Source organism: Nanorana parkeri, unplaced genomic scaffold, assembly GCF_000935625.1.
Source record: "Nanorana parkeri isolate BGI_ZX_2015 unplaced genomic scaffold, ASM93562v1 scaffold613, whole genome shotgun sequence".
Lineage (NCBI taxonomy): Eukaryota > Metazoa > Chordata > Amphibia > Anura > Dicroglossidae > Nanorana > Nanorana parkeri.
Window position 1 is genome coordinate 870,644 of NW_017306881.1, and position 20,460 is coordinate 891,103.

General features: G+C 41.9%; 1 protein-coding gene across 1 annotated transcript in view; it reads left to right on the top strand.

The window, feature by feature from the left end:
* Positions 1–1,375: 1,375 nt before the first annotated feature.
* Positions 1,376–20,460, top strand: part of LOC108792205 (calcium/calmodulin-dependent protein kinase type II delta chain-like) — a gene marked incomplete at its 3' end in the record, with an annotated part of 97,992 nt that continues 78,907 nt past the window's right edge. Inside the window, exons 1-2 of the mRNA XM_018562926.1 lie at positions 1,376–1,723; positions 14,880–14,974. Of these exons, the coding sequence (XP_018418428.1) occupies positions 1,662–1,723; positions 14,880–14,974 (157 nt within the window). The remainder of the gene's footprint in view (positions 1,724–14,879; positions 14,975–20,460) is intronic.

Consider the following 20,460-nt stretch of genomic DNA (forward strand, 5'->3'; position numbering starts at 1 on the left):
CACATCTATCTGCTTTTGTTAAAGGCTAGATGTACCTTTCTGATCATGTTTCATGTTACATCCATATTTAGGGTGTATCATAAAATATGGGCAGCCGGCATCTCTTTGGGTCACGTGGGGAAGTGGCAGCGTGCCTGCTGCCCCCTTCCCGACCAGAATGTCACCAGTTGCTAAGAGCTCTTAGTAACCTGGAATGCTCTGGCCAGCGTCTCACCCAGCTCCTGGCAATAAGCGACGTCGGTGAGCTGGATGGGACGCTGGCCGGAGCCTGAGGTAACATGTAGCACCTACACCCAGGGCTAGATTTCCATTTTGGGCGCCTATGGAAATCTGTTTAGCCTGAGCCAGCACCTTTACCAGCTGCGGGAGCCGCCACCTTTCACATATGCAGAGAAGGATCCCGGCATCACGTAAGGCTGTCCTAAATGCCTGTCCGCATCAGACAGCCGCTTTACGGGGCAGCCTTACGCAGTGCAGGGGTCCTTCCGGAAGCCAGCGGTTCCTGTAGGCGCCCGTGGTCTTGGAGCAGGAGGGTGCAATTTGTGCAGAATCCTTGCTATGGTCAAGATACAACACCGGGAATTAGGCAGAGTATGTACCTCTATGGTGGGCACCTGTAGGCAAGTACCTACTCTGCCTAATGGTAAATCTGACCCTGCCTACGCTCCTCTTCCCCTGTGCCATAGTTGCCTCACCAAGGGTGGCAAAAAGTCAAAGGACACTCCTGTCTTTACTGGCTCCTAAGCAAAAAAATAACAAATGCACATATTGTTTCTTTTATGAAGAGGTGTGCATTTATTATTTTTCTGCAAAAGGGGAAATTTCCCTTTATTATAATGGTCTTTACTTCCCCTCAAAGTGTGCAGGTGGGATCAGCAACACTGCGATTACAGGTGAAAAAGGGAGATGCATACCAATGCTTGTGACATACATCCAGTGAGGGTTTACATCTACTTATCAGCCCCTTCCTTCACCCACCTTCTGAAGGTGCTACAGCAAACTACGATCGCACATCTGGTGAAGCCGAATAGAAGGGTGGTGAAAGTAGGGCATCCTGCAGCTTCCTGTATATGGTGACACGACAGGTGCCTATGCTGTACAAAGAAGAGAGCTGGCTGATTGTCGTGTCGCTAGAGGGAGGTGTGCTGAAAAGGGAGGGGGGAGCTCGTACACATTCAGCACATCTAACCCATACAACATAACCCCGAGCTGTCCTTAGTAAGGCGCCAGGTACGGGCTCCAGCGACCCGATCTCTTGCACTACGTAGTCCATGACCGAGGAGGGCGACAGAGCCGCATTCACCAAGAGGACCTGTTGTGTGGAATCTGCTCATTTGCCCCAAGTTCCTGGGCACAGGCAGCTGCTGTGACACGGCTGATGATCGCCCCGGGCAAGTGATCAGAGAGGGCGGCCAGTGACCGTGCTGCGTACGGAGAGGTGGAGAGGAGGAGGCGAGGAGGAGGTGAAAGAGGAGGGCAGGCGAGGCATCTTCTCCAGCAGGAACAGCAGCAGGCTCGGTTTAGGATCTACCCTGCGCCCCCTGAGCTCGGGATTCCGTCGCCGCTGTCGCTTCTCTTGTCTGTCTGTGCGCTGCTGCGCGACCCCCAGTACTCCGAACCTGCACCACCCGAGGAGAAAAGCAGGGGGAGGACGAGGCGGCATGGCTTCTACTACCTGCACCAGGTTCACCGATGAGTACCAGCTATTCGAAGAGCTCGGAAAGTAAGTACATTCCTTCACCTGATTATCTCTAGAGACAAACTTACATGAAAGATGCATCAGTCCTGCAAGTCTACAAGACATATTTCACATCTTTGCATGCCATGCCCTCCGTATTTATGAATATATCTATAAATAAGAAATGAGCTGCTTATCTAAGCAGCCATCATCTCACTTGATGGGCTATGTGTATTGCATACATGGGTGCTTCTAACAGTTTTGACAGCCCCACCACATATTTATTCCACCTTCGGTTCTACTGGTTATTGTACAGAAGATTACCTTTTGTTAGTCTCTAAGAACAGCTTTTATCAACCAGGGTTCATGGTGTCCCCCAATGTGAGATGCATTTTTCCCACTGACCCCTTTCGAAGTGGCATAGCAGGGGGTCCATGAGACCTGAGAAAAATGCCAAGGGTTCCTCTTGGGTAAAAAGGTGGAGAAAGACTGCTTGAAGGAGTCCCAGGCTTTTTTGTTTTGTTTTGAAAACACCATAACTAGCCCCCACTGTAAGATGCATTTTCCTACTGACCCTCAGTAAAGTGGCTTAGCAGGGGTTCCTTGAGAAAATGTAGGGGTTCCTCTGCAGTAAAAAGGCGGAGAAAGACTGCTTTAAGGAGTCCCATGCTTTTCCCAGTTTTGACAGCAGCACCACATATTCAATCCACCTTCTTCTGGTTATTGTACATAAGATGACCTTTTGGTAATCTCTAATAACAGCCTTTATCAACCAGGATTTCATGGTGTCCCCCAGTGTAAAACTGCATTTTTACCACTGACCCCCATTGAAGTGGTATAGCAGGGGTTCCCTGAGACCTGAGAAAAATGTCAAGGGTTCCTCTGGGGTAAGGTGGAGAAAGACTGCTTTAAAGAGTCCCAGGCTTTTTTTCTGTTTTTGACAGCACCATCACAAGCCCCCAATGTAAGATACATTTTCCTACTGACCCCCAGTGAATTGGCTTAGCACGGGTTCCCTGAGACCTAAATATAATTTCAGGGCTCCCAATGGAGTAAAAAGATTGAGAATGACTGCTATAAGGAGCCCCAGGCTTTTTTTTCTGTTTTGACACCACCACATATTAATTCAACCTCCAGTTTTTCTCTTAATTGTACACAATTAAGAGTTTTAGAGACTCTTTGTTAGTCTCTAAAACTGCCATTTTCAACCAAGCTTCCGTAGTGACCTATGGCTCCTCCAGAGGTTGCTAGGGGTTCCTTAAGCTGTGGCTGATTGACCTCCGTTTTTTGGCTCCAGGGACAACACCCCTTGGCAGAGCCAGTTGCATGAGATCAATGAGCTTTTCAGGAGTCTGTAAGGGGAGCATTCTTCCTACTAGACACCAGTGTGAGGTGCATTTTTCCCACTAACCCCCAGTGAGTTGGTTTAGCACTGGTTCCCTTAATCATTTTAAGGGTCCATCTGGGGTAAAAATGTTGAGAAACACTGCCTTAAGCAGTCCCAGACTTTTCCCTGTTTTGTCAGCCCCACCACATATTAATTCCACCTTCAGTTTTTCTGTTGGTTGTACAAAACAGGACATTTTTTAAATCTTTAAAACAGCCTTTCTCAACCTGGGTTTGGTGGTGACCATTGGATCTTCCAGAAGTTGCTTGAGCTATGGCTGATTGACCTCCCATCTAATGGTGCCTGCATAGTTCTGGGACCAATGCCACATGACAATGCCAGCTGCATAATACTAATTATCTTTTTAGCAGCTTGGAAGGGTGGCACTTTGACCACCACTGTAACGGAGGGATTTTTCCCACTATCCCCCAGTGAGCTGGTTCAGCAGGGGTTCACTGAGAGCTGAAATTTCAAGGATTCCTGTGTGGTAAAAAGGTTAATAAAGGCAGCTGTATAGTGTTCCAAGCTTGTCCCAGTTTTGACAACACCAACACCACCACATATTTATTCCACCTTCATACCTTCTGGTTATGGTACATAAGATGACATTATCAACCAGAGTTCCATGTTGTCCTTGTGTTCCTCCAGAGGTTGTTAGGGGTTCGTTAAACAGAGAGCAGTGGCACATTAACTTGCGTTGGTTGCACAGTTCCAGCAATAATGCCTAATGACCATCAATGAAAGTGGCATTCTTCCCACTGATGGCTGTTATAACAGAGAGGTAGTTCCAATAATGACCAATGTAACAGGATTTAAAGAAAGTCCTTCTCCCACTGACCACCAATCCAAGGGTGTCCTTCTCCACTGATTAACAATGCAAAGGGATATGTCTCCATTGACTACCATTGTAAGGGAAGCTCAAACATTTCTCTGTCTGCATTTCTTTTTTGACCATTATTCTTACTCGTTTCATTTCATGACTGTTACTAAAAATAATTTTGTGTTATAGAACAGGGGGTGTTAGAAAATGATCTGTTCTGGGTGTCAACTGGGTGTCAAAACTGCAATATTTGATCTTTTATTTAACTGTTTATCTACAATTTCCTGATAAGTAATAATACTAATGTACTATGAGCGGTAGATATCATTTTTTGCTGGGGGGCTGGGGTGATGGGTTTTACTGAGACTGACAATAATCTCGAAGGTTCTTTTGTGTCAAAAAAGTCAAGAAAAGCTGCTCAAAAATGATTTTGCAGCAACATTTTTTTCTATATACAATTTGTAATATCTTCCTTTAGAATGTTGTACGTATCACACCAAGGCTTATGTTTAGACTAAGTCCAGGAAATACGTCGTGATATGCCTAGTGTTATCAGCGCACACAAAGTGTGTATGTAATATGAATAGCTAACAGATGAATGCAAAGTCATTTTATGGGTTTAGGCTCAAAGCACAAAAGTGAGCGCTTCCTGTAAAGGGAATCCCTAGCCTGAAGGTCCTTTTGCAATGTGAGCAGCCGAGGCACAAATAAATGTCATGGCTTGGAGTTTTTTTTCTCACAATCTATTACAGCAGCTGGAATGTAAATGGCAAGTCACTTCTGGATCACACTGTAGGGAACGCAGACATTGGATTTTGAGCCGTACTCTTTATCTCCACGTCTGAAACAAATAATGTGCTTTCTGAGCTGCTGATTCAGGCTAAAGGAATGTGAGGCTAAGTGGAAATATTTTCTCCTACAGGCAGTGATATTCCTCTTACCTCTTAAATGTGGAGTATCTTCCAGCTATATACTCCCAGTAACTACCAGGAAGTTTCCAGCTGTGACAGTCTTTGGAGATGATGTTAATCATCCTGTAATCAGAAGCATCCTCTTACCCAGTTATCTGTAAGGGGCCTGCAGTAAATGTCTTGTCAGAACCCATCGAGTTTAGCATTTCTGGAATATTTCGGAATTTTCTGTCTTCCTAGTGAGAGAGCATCAAGATTGTGTTTGGTGATAATGCCAATTGTCTTGAAAATGTAGGGCCATGTCAGCATACTAAGACAGTAGTGAATTTAACTAGGGATGTTAAAGCCATTCCTGTTGGAACTTGTACAAGGGGGTAATCTACAATCCATGTTATGTTTATTGGGATGCTTATGCTTCTTGACAGCACTTCCATGTCCTGAGCACAAGGCTTACTGCAATGATTCCCCTCCACCACTCAGTATTTAGCCCACAATAATTTTGGCAATATGATTGTTGTTATACTGCACCCCTCCTGCAAGGATATATTGCCAAAGGCAGTGCTTACTTTCTTAAAAATAATTATCAAGTGTTCCGGTCAGTTATCAGCATAGCTCACACCCCATTTTAATCCTATTTTAGGCTTTTTTTAAATTTCCTCTACAACCCATTATTCTTCTCTGTGAAATTAGCATGTCAGTATATAAGTCTGCCTGTAGACGCCTGTAGATGGCACATAATAAAAGGTAATGGTACTTTAATAATGCACTATACACTGAGTGGCTAGAGTATTATGACCACCCCATCAGTACTTGGTTGGGCCACGAGATGACTCCACGAGATGACTTTGTTGGGCTGTCTCGTGACTCCACGAGATGTTGAAAGGTGATGCGAGGAATCTGACACTGCATTGTTGCCCTTCTGTTGTCTCGTACCAGTCTTGCCACTCTCCGTTCTGCCCTAACATTGACTAGTCGCTGACGGCCACAATTCGCACGTTCAGACCCAGATTTTCGGCTGACAGTCCAGTCTTCAAACACTTTAACAACAGCTGCTCTTGAACGTTTAACACATTCTGCTGTTTTGCTGATACTCGCATCATGGCTCAGAGTGCCAACAATCATCCCACGTTCAAAGGCTGTAAAATCGCATTGTTTACCCATATCTTCAGAAAAAAATCACTTCTACTGTTGTGGTAAACAACCTGCTTCCCTATTTATAATGGTCTGGCCCTCTAGCAACTTCAGCGCAAAATTATAGCTAATTTGCCTACAAACGTCAACTGGTCATAATAATCTGGTCACTCAGTGTAAGTGCTTTAGTTTGTGTTTGCCATCACATTGTCTTCCATTCTGGTGAAGACCTACGAGGGGCGGCTGAAAAGTTCTGAGCCTAAGGTATTCAAAATCAAAATTAAATTCTGAAAACAATTTATTTTTCTATATAGTCACCCTGTAATTCCATACACTTTTCACATTTTTTTCTGAAGGGCCCTAAGACCATTAGGAAAATAAGTTTGATCTTTACTAATAAAATGCTCCTCTACCGCAGCTTTCATCTCCTCATCGTCCGGAAATCTTCGCCCCCTCAACTCTTTCTTCCAATTACTGAATAAGAAATAGTCACTGGGGGCCAGGTCAGGACTTTAAGGTGGATGGTTGATTTCTGCAAAGCCAGTTTCTCTTAAGGCACGCCTCGAAATTTGCGCGGTCTGAACTGGCGCATTGTCTTGCAAAAGCAAGACGCCATGTGTTAAATTTTCGTCAGATGCGTCGGTGACTCGGACATGGGGATGTTCGCGGTTCAATTACTCAGAGCATACTGACGCTAATTTCTTGAAACTTTCCTTATATACCTACCAGGAGGTACTCAAATAGTGACATACTGGACAAGCAATTATCGCGATTGTAAGTACCTCAGGCTCAGAACTTTTACTCGTATGTAAACTAATGGCATGCTCTGCATAGGTTCAGTAGACCCTTTCCTGCTAGTTTCTGATTGCTTCCCACTATATAGATTAGAAGACAAAAAAAGCATGCTGAGAAAGTGCTTGAGTGTGCGCAGAACCTTATAGGAAAGTCCAAATTAATGAAGTAAGTGACATGTGACTGATGGATAGTATGTAAATTGCATCCGCCTCTATGCCCCTGATTCTCCCAAATCCTGAGGGTCTGTGCCAGGTTTTAACCACATAGACATCTGTGTGGAAATTCTTAATATCCAGTGAGATCAAAGCACAGGCAGCATCCTGCAGACCAAGACAAATTTAATATACACTGTAATATATGAAGACTGAAATTGTAACCTGATTGTGTTAGACTATAATGGAGAGGTCTGAAACTGCAAGCCACCCCAACCCCCCCCCCGTCTCCTAGCTTACCCTCTTCTGGATGATAATGCATGCAGATGATGTGCATATATAGGTCAAGAGCTGCATGCAATCGCTGCAAGCAACAGAAGGTACACAAATACATGTGTCTAAAAATAGATCCTGAAGAGCTAGACTAGCGGTCCCCATAGACATTAGATTATCATTGCCTGATCCATCAAGTGACAGACTGATCAATGTGGAAGAATTGATGGCCTTTTCCCAGCCAATCACTATAATTTCCCCTTGACTTAGTGCTGAAGATATCCTACTAGTCTGACCTCTTACTATTCAGTATTCACAAACATTGTGTTGAAATGATGAAGGTGTGCATCTTAACGGAACGTGGTCGAGTAACTATGTTTGCACGTCAGATTTCCATTTAATCTTATGATTAGCATAACACTTGTCATTATTTTTATCCCTTCCCTGTGCAAGTATGCAGTCATGAACAATTTTTTTTTTTTATATAATAAGCTTACATAATCAGTTCACATTTTCAAAGTCAGATGTCCATTCGATTTTTATGACAAGCATAAAACCTATTCTGTATTATTTTATTTGTGTCTTCTCTTTGAAAGTATGCACTTGTGAAAGTTTTCTTCTTTATAAGCATACATAATCATTTAACAGTTTTAAACTTTAAAGAGACCCTGTCATCAACTTATAAAAACGCAGGTAAAAGCATAGAAAAATCAAGTATTTTACATGCTTACTCGCAGTGTTTTTCCCTTATATAAACTAGGGCTGTCCAGATACCAGTTCAGATACCAGTGCCGATACTTTTCACAAGAAATACCAGGGTTGCAGCGGTCGCAGCTGGGACCTGGCCCTGGCGCTCCACCACTGTTCTGAAATTATTAGTCGATGTTGTTTTAGAAAAATTGTCACATGACAATAAATAAAGATGTATCATTACTTGTATCTGTGAGTACTTGGACAAGTATTAGTACTTGTACTTGCAAAAATGGTATCGGTGCATCCCTTTATTTATATTTATAAAAACAAAATTATACATTACAACAGAGATGTACAAATCCCAGGAGCTCAGCGTGCTCCTTACAAATGATAGCTGCCTCCTAACTTTAGAATGTTTCTCTAGTCTAGTCTTGGACCTCGAAAAGTATCTGTACTTGTACTTGTACTGAGTACGGTACTTGGTATCGGTGCATCCCTAATATAAACAATTTATTTTTCCCTTGTAATGTGCCTTTGCACGTGCTACAAATTTTGACGAGTAAAGAAAAATCAACCCCCTTCCTCCTTGCATGACACATCCCTCTCCTCTTCTGGGAGTACCTCCCCTCATCTTCCTACATAAGCATTTAAATAGCAGCCAGGAGGAGACGTTAAGGGGAATAGTATAGGGCAGGGGTAGGCGACCTCGGCCCTCCAGCTGTTATGAAATTACAAGACCCATTAGGAATTGTAAGACTCTGACAGCCACAGGCATAACTTCCAACTTCGGCCGGTTCATAAGAAACCCTTCTGGACGGCATCCCTCGGTCAGTATATCGAAGGAGCCGGCTGGAAAATCTTTGATTAACAGTGCTTGCAGCCAATCAAGAGTCAGAGTACAAGCTGGGCAATTCATTGGAGGAATTTTTTTTTTTTTTTTTCATTCAGCACATGGGTTGAATGAAAAAAAATAGAACAGTGTATGGCCAGCTTTACTTAAGTGACAGCTCTGAGTCTAATGAGGCTGCTGACATCACATCCAAGATGGTGACGCCCAGCAGTAGCTTCAAGGCTTTTGTATGTCAACACAAGACAGGCATTTATTGCTGAACAACATCCCTAAACTATGTTATATGCACACATAATCTTATGGGTAGATTGTGGTTGACAATTTATATTAACAGTAAGCTCCTAATCTAAAAAACACCTAGTGAAAAACTAACTCTCCCCAACCAAGACTCTCATGTGAAAGAAGAAAGAGGGAAAAGATCAGCTGCCATTTAACTTAAAGTGACACTAAACTCAGAAGTTAAATCTTAAAAATGCATTCAAGTACCCTAAGCAAAAAATGTATCTTGGAGCGGTGGCTACTTTACAGCACACACAGGGACCATGGTGAACAAAAGTAGCCACCCTCCAGGAGATGATTTGAGGATCTACAGCTGAGTGATACACACATAAGATAAATTTTTGTTAATAGTTAAGGTAATTGAATGCATTTTTAAGATTTAACTCCTGAGTTTAGTGTCACTTTAACTTTGTGCTTCCAAAAATATATATAGAATATAGAAACAACAGAGCTTCCCCATGATATAACAGTGCTCCTCTATCACCACTGTTAAAGTCAACAAGCATCCTCACCAGACACAATTTGGCCTCTAATGTAACAAGAGGCCTAAATGCGCTCACACATAACAACTCAACCAATAGTACACTAACTCCACGAAGTTCTAAACAGAGCACCAGTATCTAACCCATGAAAGGAATACAGGGTAGTTGACAGTATATCTGGCTTGTTTTGCTCTATCCTCCTTTCTGGCTAACCACTGATGGAGACCAAGAACGTGCTGTTGTCACTCCAGCGTGCATTTTTCTGTCAAGAGCCCTTCAAAGCTCACAATAGAGTCTGTTGTAACATTTGGTAATTAATTTCTCCACAATGTCTATAACTAGAAAGGTTAATGAGGGTTCTTTTTAAAGTGCTTAGGCTTTCTCAAAAGCACTTCAAAGTTCACAACAGAGTCTGTTGTGAAATGTCATAGTAATTTCTCCCAAATGCCTATAACTAGACAGGTTAACGGGGGCTTATTTTAAAGTGTGATTGCACCTTTTTTAGAACATGTAAATATTTTTGTTCATGACCTGGGCACAGGTTTACTTTAACACAAGAGAAAGACAAGAAATGTTGCTTATGTTCCTGTATCATCATGGCAAGCAGCATAGAAGGGAAATACAAATAATAACTTTTAGTAGTTCAGGAGTTACTTCCCCCAACCTAAACACCAGCCAGTTGCTAATAGATAGTCATCAGTACCAAATAAGTGTGGTGTAATGACTGGCGCCACCAGAAAAAGAACCTTTCGCCTGCTTTTAAAAATGCAAGCTCCACAGCTATCTATATAATTGATAATCACATGATTGTTCCAGTGCAATGACCTAGGTAGTGAAGAAAATATAGAGATTACAATCTTAGAGCTTGGATCTTTAAAAACATGTCAGCATTAGCAAATCCTTTATTCCCAGGCTGACGATATCCTTTTGGGAACCTGACCTGGCCTGAATAGTGCCTAAGGTAACAACGGTATTAAAGTGCCTGCAGGGCCCTGTATGTTAAAATTCTGTACTGTTTGGTGGAGTACCTTAACACAAAGAGGGCCTAGAGATAATATAAGAAGTTAGGTGTATAGCATGCAGGGTCAGATGTGGGTGTTTTTAAGGGTGTTGGGTAAATATTCCTGAACTTTACATGTTGTATATGCTAGCAGCTTATTTTGTTATTCTTTTAATAAAAAGTGGGCTTCAGTGATCAGCAGCATATACCCTCACATATTCAAAAGCATAACACCTCAGTGTATAATATTATATACCTTACTAAGTGTTTGCTCCCTTCAAATTAGCTATGAAATGTGAGTGCATACAGAAGCAGACCTGGTGGGACAGTGAAGAGAAAAAATGTGTGGCATGCACATCATGTCATGGCACTCACTGCACTTGGCCCAATCACGCTAAATATTGGGTCTGGATTAATGAGTGAAGTTTAATAGAACCTACAACTGCTCTCTGTATATGATGCACACATACCCTGTAGCCCTTATATCCACAAAATAAATCTTAATTGCTATGCCACAACCAAGACACTCAGAGACAAACTGTGGGGGGTATATATCAAAGTGGAGCAGACAGAATCTGGAGCAGTTGCCCATAGCAGCCAATCAGCTTCTCTTTTCAGTTTGTTCATTTAAGCTTTGAAAATGAAAGAGATAAACTGATTGGTTACTATGAGCAACTGCCATAGAGTCTGTCTGCTGTCTGCAACCTGGGAGTGAAGGAGCTGTTTTGTGTACTAACCGTGTACTGCTCTCTGCAGGGAAGCAGCACAGCCTGCAGAGAGAACAGTGGCTGGGCCAGTACAGTGTCACAGACAGCAAGAGGAGCAGCAGTAGCTCGCAAATGTGACACTGCTGCTTCTTGCCCTGGCTATCAGGTTAGCAGTGCAACGTATGACCTTCCTTTAAAAGGGAGTCGGGGGTTTTAGTTGAGTGGTTTGTGGGGCCCTTGGAAACTTGGATGCGTGGGCCCACCCAAATTAAGGGGCCATGAGTGCCTGCAAGTACCTGCATGAAGTAGGGTATACACAGTTAGAATTTTGAATGAACGAAATTGATTTCGGAGCATTCGCTCAACTTTCCAATCGTTAATGTGGTGAAATTGCCGATTGATTTTGACTGCAGTGATTAATAAATTGGAAGGAGCATGTTGGAAAAATGTTCTTGATCGATTGGAAATCTAACAGTGGATGTGGTTTTCGTTCGGGAAGCTCCATTCATTCAAATATTGAATGTTAAATGAAAACGAAAATCAAACTAAGTTTTGAATGACAATCGCCAAGTCTCCGATGGCATTATCGAAGGTTCTGACGTGATTTTTTTGTATGAACATTTGTTTAAAAATCTACCATCTACCCTACTTTAATCTTTCAAATCAATCCCTGTGGAATCCCTTGGATCTTGGACCCAAGCTGCAGACTGGATTGGCAGTCTCTCCAAGATTAAGATCCACCTCATGTCTAATGCCAGAATTTCTACTGCCACTGCTGCTTCCCATTTGACAAACAAATGAAAACGTACAAGGGGCTCCAAAAGGGAACATGTCAGGTTTACTTTAAGGGCCACATCGTCTCATCAGTTCACCAGTTTGTTTCATCCAAAAAGCTCTCAATTGAACACATCCAATGCCATGTCTCTTCACTGGAAAATACAGCCTACTGTATTAAAAAATATACATTGAACCCTTTGGCTGAAAACCAGCTTGTTCCACTGCACATTGTAAACACTGTAGATTGATTCACGTATTCCTAACTATTGGCAAAAGTTCCTAGAGTAATTCTGAGTTGAAAATGAGTTTGTTTATGTACTACTTGTGTGGCATTGATATTTGTATGATAAGTTCGGTATATCCTAAGAGCTGTACTTCAGTGTTATCTTTTGTAGCAAGCGTTCGGTTATAACAAGGAAACTAGTATTGACTTCACTGTATGCTGTCATTTTTGCTCATTACCTAAGTGATCTTCATTGAAACGGGTGCAGATATTATTATATAGTTCACTTTACAGTTTTCTAAGCTGTTAGGAATTACAGTATGTATCAGCCAGACAACAAATGATCCCTTTTAGTATATGCAGTATTTTTGGGCTGTAACCAACAAATCGATTAATCGATAATGAGTATAGTTGATGCCCTAGCTCTCACCTACATGCTGGGTGGAGGGCACAGCAAGCAGTGGATGGGTGCAATAGCCAGCCTGCTATTGAGTATTGCAATTTGAAATGGCCAATAGCAGGCTGACTATTGCACCAGCCCAGTACCTGCTGTATTTACATTCAGCTGCCATCTGCAGAATTCAGCTTGCCACTGGCAGTTGAAATTCCCTGGCTGAAGCTATTCAAGCGCCATATGCTTACAATTATGAAAAAAATAAATGCTAAAAGGTGGAAAAAAGTAATTTTTGGTTTCGGCCTGAGAAATTCTGCTGCGGGAGGTGCGTTTCAGTGCCATTCATTTCAATGGCACCCGAAGCGCACCTCCTACCCACAGTGTTATTGCCCATACTGAAACGCACTGTACCGCAATGCTGTGCTTTCCAGTGCAGTGCGATTGCAAAAAAATTGTGCATGCAGTTTTGTTCTAAAGTAAACTTTATGTTTGTAACACTTCAATTGTGTATTTTATTTTAAATTAACAATGGTAGCACATACCCATAGGTAAAATTAGAAAATAGGTTTAAAATATACTAGTACTACAGCTATAGAGGAGCAGTTCTTACTTACGCTATAACTCCCCAACATGCTCCTTGGGTCCAGCATATTAATAGGGGCTGGACATGTGCTTATAGATAGGAATACGCAAAGTGTCACTTTGCCTGATGAAGGGGCCATGTGTGGTTTCAAAAGGTTGCAATCTTTCTTTATGCTGCAAGAGCGTCAATAAAGACAAGATTTTGAAGCAGATGGTGTGCAGATGACATCTCTTTATTTTATTTACAGGATGATCAGGTGAAAGATGTGACAACAAATCAACAATTATAAATTTGTTATATAATTGTTGTATAAATAACTGATAAAACCCAAACTGAACGGGGTGTTGCACTGAATGCAGTGGCATCCTCATTGCTTCAGGAATTCACAATTCAGCTACAAAACAAACAGACTTAACAGGCAGTTCCAGACATAAGCAGAACATCACAAATTCAATTGAAACAGCTAAAACTAGAACAGGGGGTTATTCAAATCCTGTTGGGTTTACAAAACCTGAAAATATTTCTAACTATGCCCCATTGTAAAATTGTCATTAAACTCCATTTAGCCAAAGCCTGCTAAATGGAGTTTAATGACAATTTTACAATGGGGCATAGTTAGGAATATTTTGCAGTGGCGCCTTCGACTAGTTGTTCCAGCACCCGATTTAAAGCGGTATACTGATATGGCGTGTGGTGAAGATATATCTATAGCATGTGCTCATAGATGACTCATAAAATTGGGCCTTCTAAACCTTTTGTAATATCTAAGCAAAGCCTGATGAACCGATTGCCCATAAGTCATGGTCAAAGGAAAAAAAAGAAGAGGCCAGGACACTGATTAGGGCAAGGTTATAGTATACTGTATCTAACCTTTTTTAGTTTTGAATAGAGTGGGGAAGGGTTAAAATCCCTGTCTTTTTTTTTTTGTCGGCCATATGTTGTTGGGGATATTTTTCTTCCTGACCTGAAGATACAACAGGAACTGAGAGAAAAAAATAAGGAAAATCCCTTACTAGACAGCTGTCACTCCAACAAGTGTCCTCATTGGAAGATATACAGACGATGTGTGTTCTGATGAAAACTCACATATTTGAGTTTTCTTCCAGGCTGCTTTGTAATATGTAGCTTTTCCCATCTTGCATGACAGCTACCCATTAAGTGTCTGTCTAATTGCTAATGTGGGCGTAAAGAATGTGAAAGATCTCTCGGTTATAATGCTGTCAGGTAACTGAGCAGTAGGCATTTTTTTGGAAAGAGTAGAATTGGTGTTTTGTAATTAGAGATTGGTTTACAGTACCACGTATCACAATTCAAGAAAGTGACCGAATAGAGTTTAAGCTAAACAAATACTGCCTGAATCCGTTCTGACCCCATTTTAGCTGCCTGTAAAGAGAAAAGGCTGGAGATACGTTTATTTAATAAAGCATTAAAAAGAGCAATGATCATGTCAGAAGCTCGATAATCAGTTAAGAGCTGTCAGGACAAGTAAAGATGAGGACAGCACTTTACTGAGGTGTGCTTGGTTAGATGTATGGGGTTTGAATGCTTGTACTACTTATTAATGAGACAGGAGGAGGTGTCGGATCACTTCTGAGAAACACATTTCCTCCCCAGGCCATTTATCCTAAACGCCTTTTAGAAAACTGTGAAATGCAGATCACTATAGGACACTCTCCTGCATTTTCAGATCAGACATTCTGTTTACTGATGAGGCTATTCAAACAAACTTTGTTCTTGTTTTCAGGGGTGCTTTCTCGGTGGTGCGGAGATGCATGAAGATCACCACAGGACAAGAGTATGCTGCCAAAATTATCAACACCAAAAAGCTGTCTGCAAGAGGTATGCATCAAATGTTTCAAGTCATATTAACCACTTCAAGACCAGGTGTTTAGACCCCCTTCCTGGCCAGGCCATTTTTCAGTGTTCAGCGCTGCGATACTTTGACTGACGTTTATTAAAAAGGTGTTTAAGCTATTTCTAATGCTGATTTAGGGCCCGTTCACATCAAAATCAGAAGGAAATCGCAAGTCAGCGGAGGTCCATTGAATTGCAATTTCAACCTCAACTTGCGTTTCGTTTTTGTTTTGTTTTTTCTCTTTTTGGCGAATCTTTATTTTAATTCACATGTTCTGAGTGGACAAACGTCTATAGATTTTATTCTTTAACTCTGTTCTGTTGCGTTTTCATCCATTTTTGTTACGTTATGTTGCTTTGAAAAGAAGTACAGCATGCTCTACTGTTTTTTTATCGCAATGCAACGGAATGCAATGCATCACAATGGTGTGAACTGGCCCCATTGCGTTAGCATCCTTTGAAAAACGTATTGCAACTCAGTGGATCTGGTGTGAATGGGGCCTTAATCATTTACAACAGATAATGCCCCTTCATGTTTAAAAGATTTAATTTCCTAGAGAATCAACTGGTCTCCTGAGCACTTGATCTGATATCCTGTTTTAGGGTGGTTCCTTTTCCTTGCAGGGTCCTATGGATCCATCCTTGTGTGTGTCTCTACAATCATACAGACACAGAAAAGCAAGTCACTTCCCTCCCCCCTGCTCCCCTCTCCTCCTTCGTTCTCCCTTCTCCAGTCTAGTAGATGGGAGGCTGCTGGCGTCTTATCTTCCCTTGTGTACTGAACAGGAAGTTCAGGGAGTTTTTTCTGTCCACATCCTCCAATGACTCCTTTTTAAGAACAGAAGATATACAGTAGATGGCTGCTTTGTATTGGTTGAGCAGAGATAAACTTTTCACGGCCTTTGGAGAATCCTTCCCATGGCCAGTATAAAATGGGTGTGAATATCAGTTTAGAGGTGGGGGGTGAGTTATATGGTGTAGTTGATGCTACCATTCTGGTAATATGGTTAATAACTGATGGAAATAACTTCCCTGCTCTAAATATAAGATCCTAGGCCATTTTCTTTATATGTATGTATTAATGTATTATAAGCGCTCTGCATGGTTGCAGCCAGAAAGTACTGTTGTAGCTTAGGGCTCATTAGTGGGCAGTCGTCTGCCTGAAAGGCATCCTGCAACATGGGAGTAAGATGCTTCTGCAGTATGTTGTGAAAAAAATAGGTCAGCGCTTAATTGAATCATATTTCTCTTCATTATTTACAAATGAACTTGCTCCATTAAGGCAGGAGATAGGAGCAGTCGATCAACAGCCAGTTTAATGCGGTCTATGTTTTTCTAAAACGGGAATATGTTCTAGAAGCCTTGGATATAAAAGGATTTGTTCTGCCGATAACGCTAACATTGTAATTTAATCCAGCATGTGGTGCACTCTAAAAATATGCATACTGCCAGCCATCAGGTTATGAACAAAGTGTGCCTGTTGTCCTAACATATTAGAGGCAACATTGTTGTGATAGGACCAAAAAGGTGCAGTCTATGTATTGTCACAGAAGTCAATGACACTGATGTGGAATAATGAAGGGCATGCCTGTTGAATATACACTGCCTGGACGGAGAAAAGGTCACCGCTCCAAGCTCTCTCCCGTGATAGACTTTAATTTTAATACAAATTAGCTAACTGGGCATAAGATTGTATTCCATCCCGGGAATGAGCTTGGAGCGGGTGTGACTACTTTACAACACTCACAGGGACCATGGGGGAACAAAAGTAGCCACCCTCCGGAAGGAAGGATGGTGTCAGCAGCAATTCAGAGATGATTTGAGGATCTGCAGCCGAATGATACACAAATAAGTAAACCAAAATATCCCCTGTACACCATACAGCAAAAGAGACCTTTGATAGTGATAGTGCTCGTACTGATGTCCACGGATGGTGCCGTGCAAATCCAAGGTGTGAACAATGAAGATCACCAGCACACCAAGGATGACATTTTAAACAATTGTGACATGCTTCTTTGAATAAAAGAACATTTGGATTAATTTCATCCGTCGTGTGCTGGTGATCTTCATTGTTGATACACAAATAAGATAATTTTTTATAAATAGTAAGGGTACCTGAATGCATTTTTTTTAGATTTAACTCCTGAGTTTAGTGTCACTTTAAGGATGAAAAGAAATGTAGTGGTGGATATGGCTACCCATAGACATAACATAGTGCTCTGAAGTTACAAGGGATTTCAAATTGATTGTTTGCTCATCTAAGAACGATTGTGGAAAGAACTAAATATGAACCTCACCAGAAAATTGATCCGTTCAAATGGAATCTAAATTCCCCTTCTCAGGACCGCAATGAAAACCTGGAAGAGGTTCTACCCTTTAAATAATTGTAAAGTCCCTGCATATACTATCCTGTTATAACATCAGAATTGTAATAGGAATACATACTAGAGTTTGTTTTTGATATTGCAATCAAAGTGCTACCTTCTGTCTGCTCATCACTTTTTTCAACTTCCTGGATTCCCAGTGTGCTTTGTATCTCTGTCCTTGCTACATGATGTGATGCAATCTTGATTTCTCAGACTACATATCCTATTGTACATTGCTGCCAGCAAGCAATGATAATGTTACACTGTTCAGATGTTGAGTTGTAGTTCAGAAGGCATTCATAGGTCTGAGTGAAATTGCGTCAGTGCATTGAGGAAGTGTATCCTATGGACATCTTCAATAAGTAAGTTTATAAACTTCTAGATCGATATGGTCATTAGGAGTGTAATGGAATTTATGGACATGCAATATAGAAATACATATTTAGTTTTTGACAATAATGGGAACAGTTCTGCCTGGCACCATACTGTAAGCACTTATTGGCCAAGGACGTACTAGGATCACCCTCTAGGATTTCAGTTAAAGTGACATTAAAGCTAGAATTTCCTCCTAACCCCGCCCCCAATACTGTTGTAAGGACGTTTTCCAAAGTCGTTCAAGTGCTGGTGCCAGTTTCTGATTAAGCGCAGACTTCTCGGGTCCCACAAAGTCTGTCGTGCGTGCGAATACCCGGCTGCCTGGCTGCGTCCATTCAGTGTCAGTGGGGCTCTCCTCCTCTCCCCTCTGACGATCTGTACGGTGCATGCGCCCATCCACACTTCCTCCTTCAAAGCGTTTGGGAGCTGGGACTTTTGCAGCGGAAGCGAGCGGCACTGACACAGGTAAGTTTGTTGGTATTTGTCAACTTAGTTTTTTAAATTTGTTTTTAATATTGGGGCATATATCTACTGCATACTAGCAGTAGATATATGCCAAAAAAGACTTTAATTCTACTTTAAAGTGACATTAAACCCTCAGATTTATTTAACATAAACCAATACAGTAATGTGTGCCTTACTGTAATCCATGGTTGTTTCCCTTCTCTTTGCTGCTCTTCCTTTTAAATCCTCATGTCTTCTCATGCTTGGGGAGAACTTCCCTTTTCAGCTCAGGGCCTCTTCCTGTAGTGCTGGCTCAGGTTACAAGCCTATACAAACGTGTACACAGACACCGTGTATCGATTCCTGAGACAAGGCAGTCTGCTGCAAAACACAAGTTCTGCCCAGCATGAGAACAGATACAGATTTAAAAGAAAGAGCAGCACAGAGAAGGGAAACAACCATGCATTACAGTAAGGCACACATTACAGTATTGGTTTATGTTAAAAAATCTGAGGGTTTAATGTCACTCTAAGCTTCCAGAGCTCCCCCAGTAAGTGGCAGTAGTCAGTGATCACTGATATATTGTACTACGGTGATTATTGATGGATATGATGTATCTGTGTTGTTACATTGTAATTAGCTGCAGCTGTTACATGCAATTAACAGGGAACATGTACATCTGCTCTGTACCTTTAGCCACAGAAAACCTGCAAATTGAAAGAAAATCTTTTTTAATTCAATTATTTGTTAATATCTTGCTTAACTAGTAAACCCCAATTAGACCTGATCAACTCCTTCCTCTCAGGAGAGAGACATAATATGTGTGTTATAAGTGGGACAGATTGCAAAATAAATCGCTAGTCAAACTGGAATAACATATGTGTTTGCCTTCTTTACTGTGTTGCCTCTAAAATGTATAGAAAAAATGTAAAATGTATAGAAAATGAAAAAGTCTTGAAATACCGCCAGATGACAGCCTTGTATTCCCCAGAGAAAGAAATATGTTTCACTTCAGTATAGAAAGTAACGATAAAGTTAGAGCTGCAGCTAACGATTATTTTCAAAATCGATTCGTTAGCCGATTATTAAGTTCGATTAATCGGTTAATCGGATAAAAAAAAAAGTTATTGCTGAAAGCTGAACTCCAGCCTTCTTTCATTCTTGCACAGTTGTACAGGCTACTCTCCTGTACTGAAACTGCTCACTCTGATATCACGGCACATTGTGTGCTTCTCACAGTGTGCAATAGAAGCTGCAGCAAGTCAGATAGAGCCTGCTTAATTTCCTGGCTGGAGGACTTCCAGCATCTCCCCAGCCATCCCATCCCTGGCCTACCTCTTTGATTCATTGGATTTCAGTTCTTTCAATCATGGAGGCTCAGCATTACTAGGTTGGCCTGCAGGCGAATGCAGCCTGTGTAAAGGTGCCCATACACCTTACGATTATCGTACGATAATCGTATGCGATCGACTTTTCGTACGACAATCGTAACGTGTGAATAGAGTGCCCGACCGATAGTACTGTACAATCGTACGACTTTTGGCGGTCAAGCATGTTTGAAAACTTTGGTTGATCGTACGATGTTCGCATGGTTGGTGGCGTTTCCATCCGTCAAAAGTCGTGCGATTAACACTGCGCAAGCGCAAACGAAAATAATTGCGGTCAATATCCGCAAGTCGTCCAGGTGTTTTTATTTAACTACCGCTGATTGAACCTTGCGATAATCGGGGCAGGATGGGGCCGTCGTACGAAAATCGTACGACGGTTCGATCATCGGACGAAAAGTGTCGTCCCATAATCGTAAGGTGTGTGGCCACCTTTAGACTGACATCAACTCATCAAGGCATTTTCATATTTATAGACCTCCTCCCAGAAACCAGCTGACTGCTTGCATTAGTGCTGAGGGTCCTTGAGGTAGTGTGTTGCTGTGTGCTGCATCAGTAAGGTGTGTCAGTGTGCCATTCACCAATGTACACACCTTGCGGTAACAGGCGCATTTTTACTACGCTACGCAACAGTGTGAATACAGCCTCACAAGTTTAAAATTCAGGACAGATGTTTAGAAAGGAGATAGGTATTACTTTCCATATGTATATAATGTATTGGTGTTAACCTCTTGCCGTCCGCCCGTAGTAAAAAAACGGACGGACGGCACTGCAGCATCTGCGGGTTGCCGTCTCCAGACGGCAATTTTTTTCTGCTCGCGCGCGCCCCCTAGCGGGCACGCACGGGCAGAAAAGACCCGCTATGTGTTTCACATATAGGCGATCGGCGGGTCCATAGCCC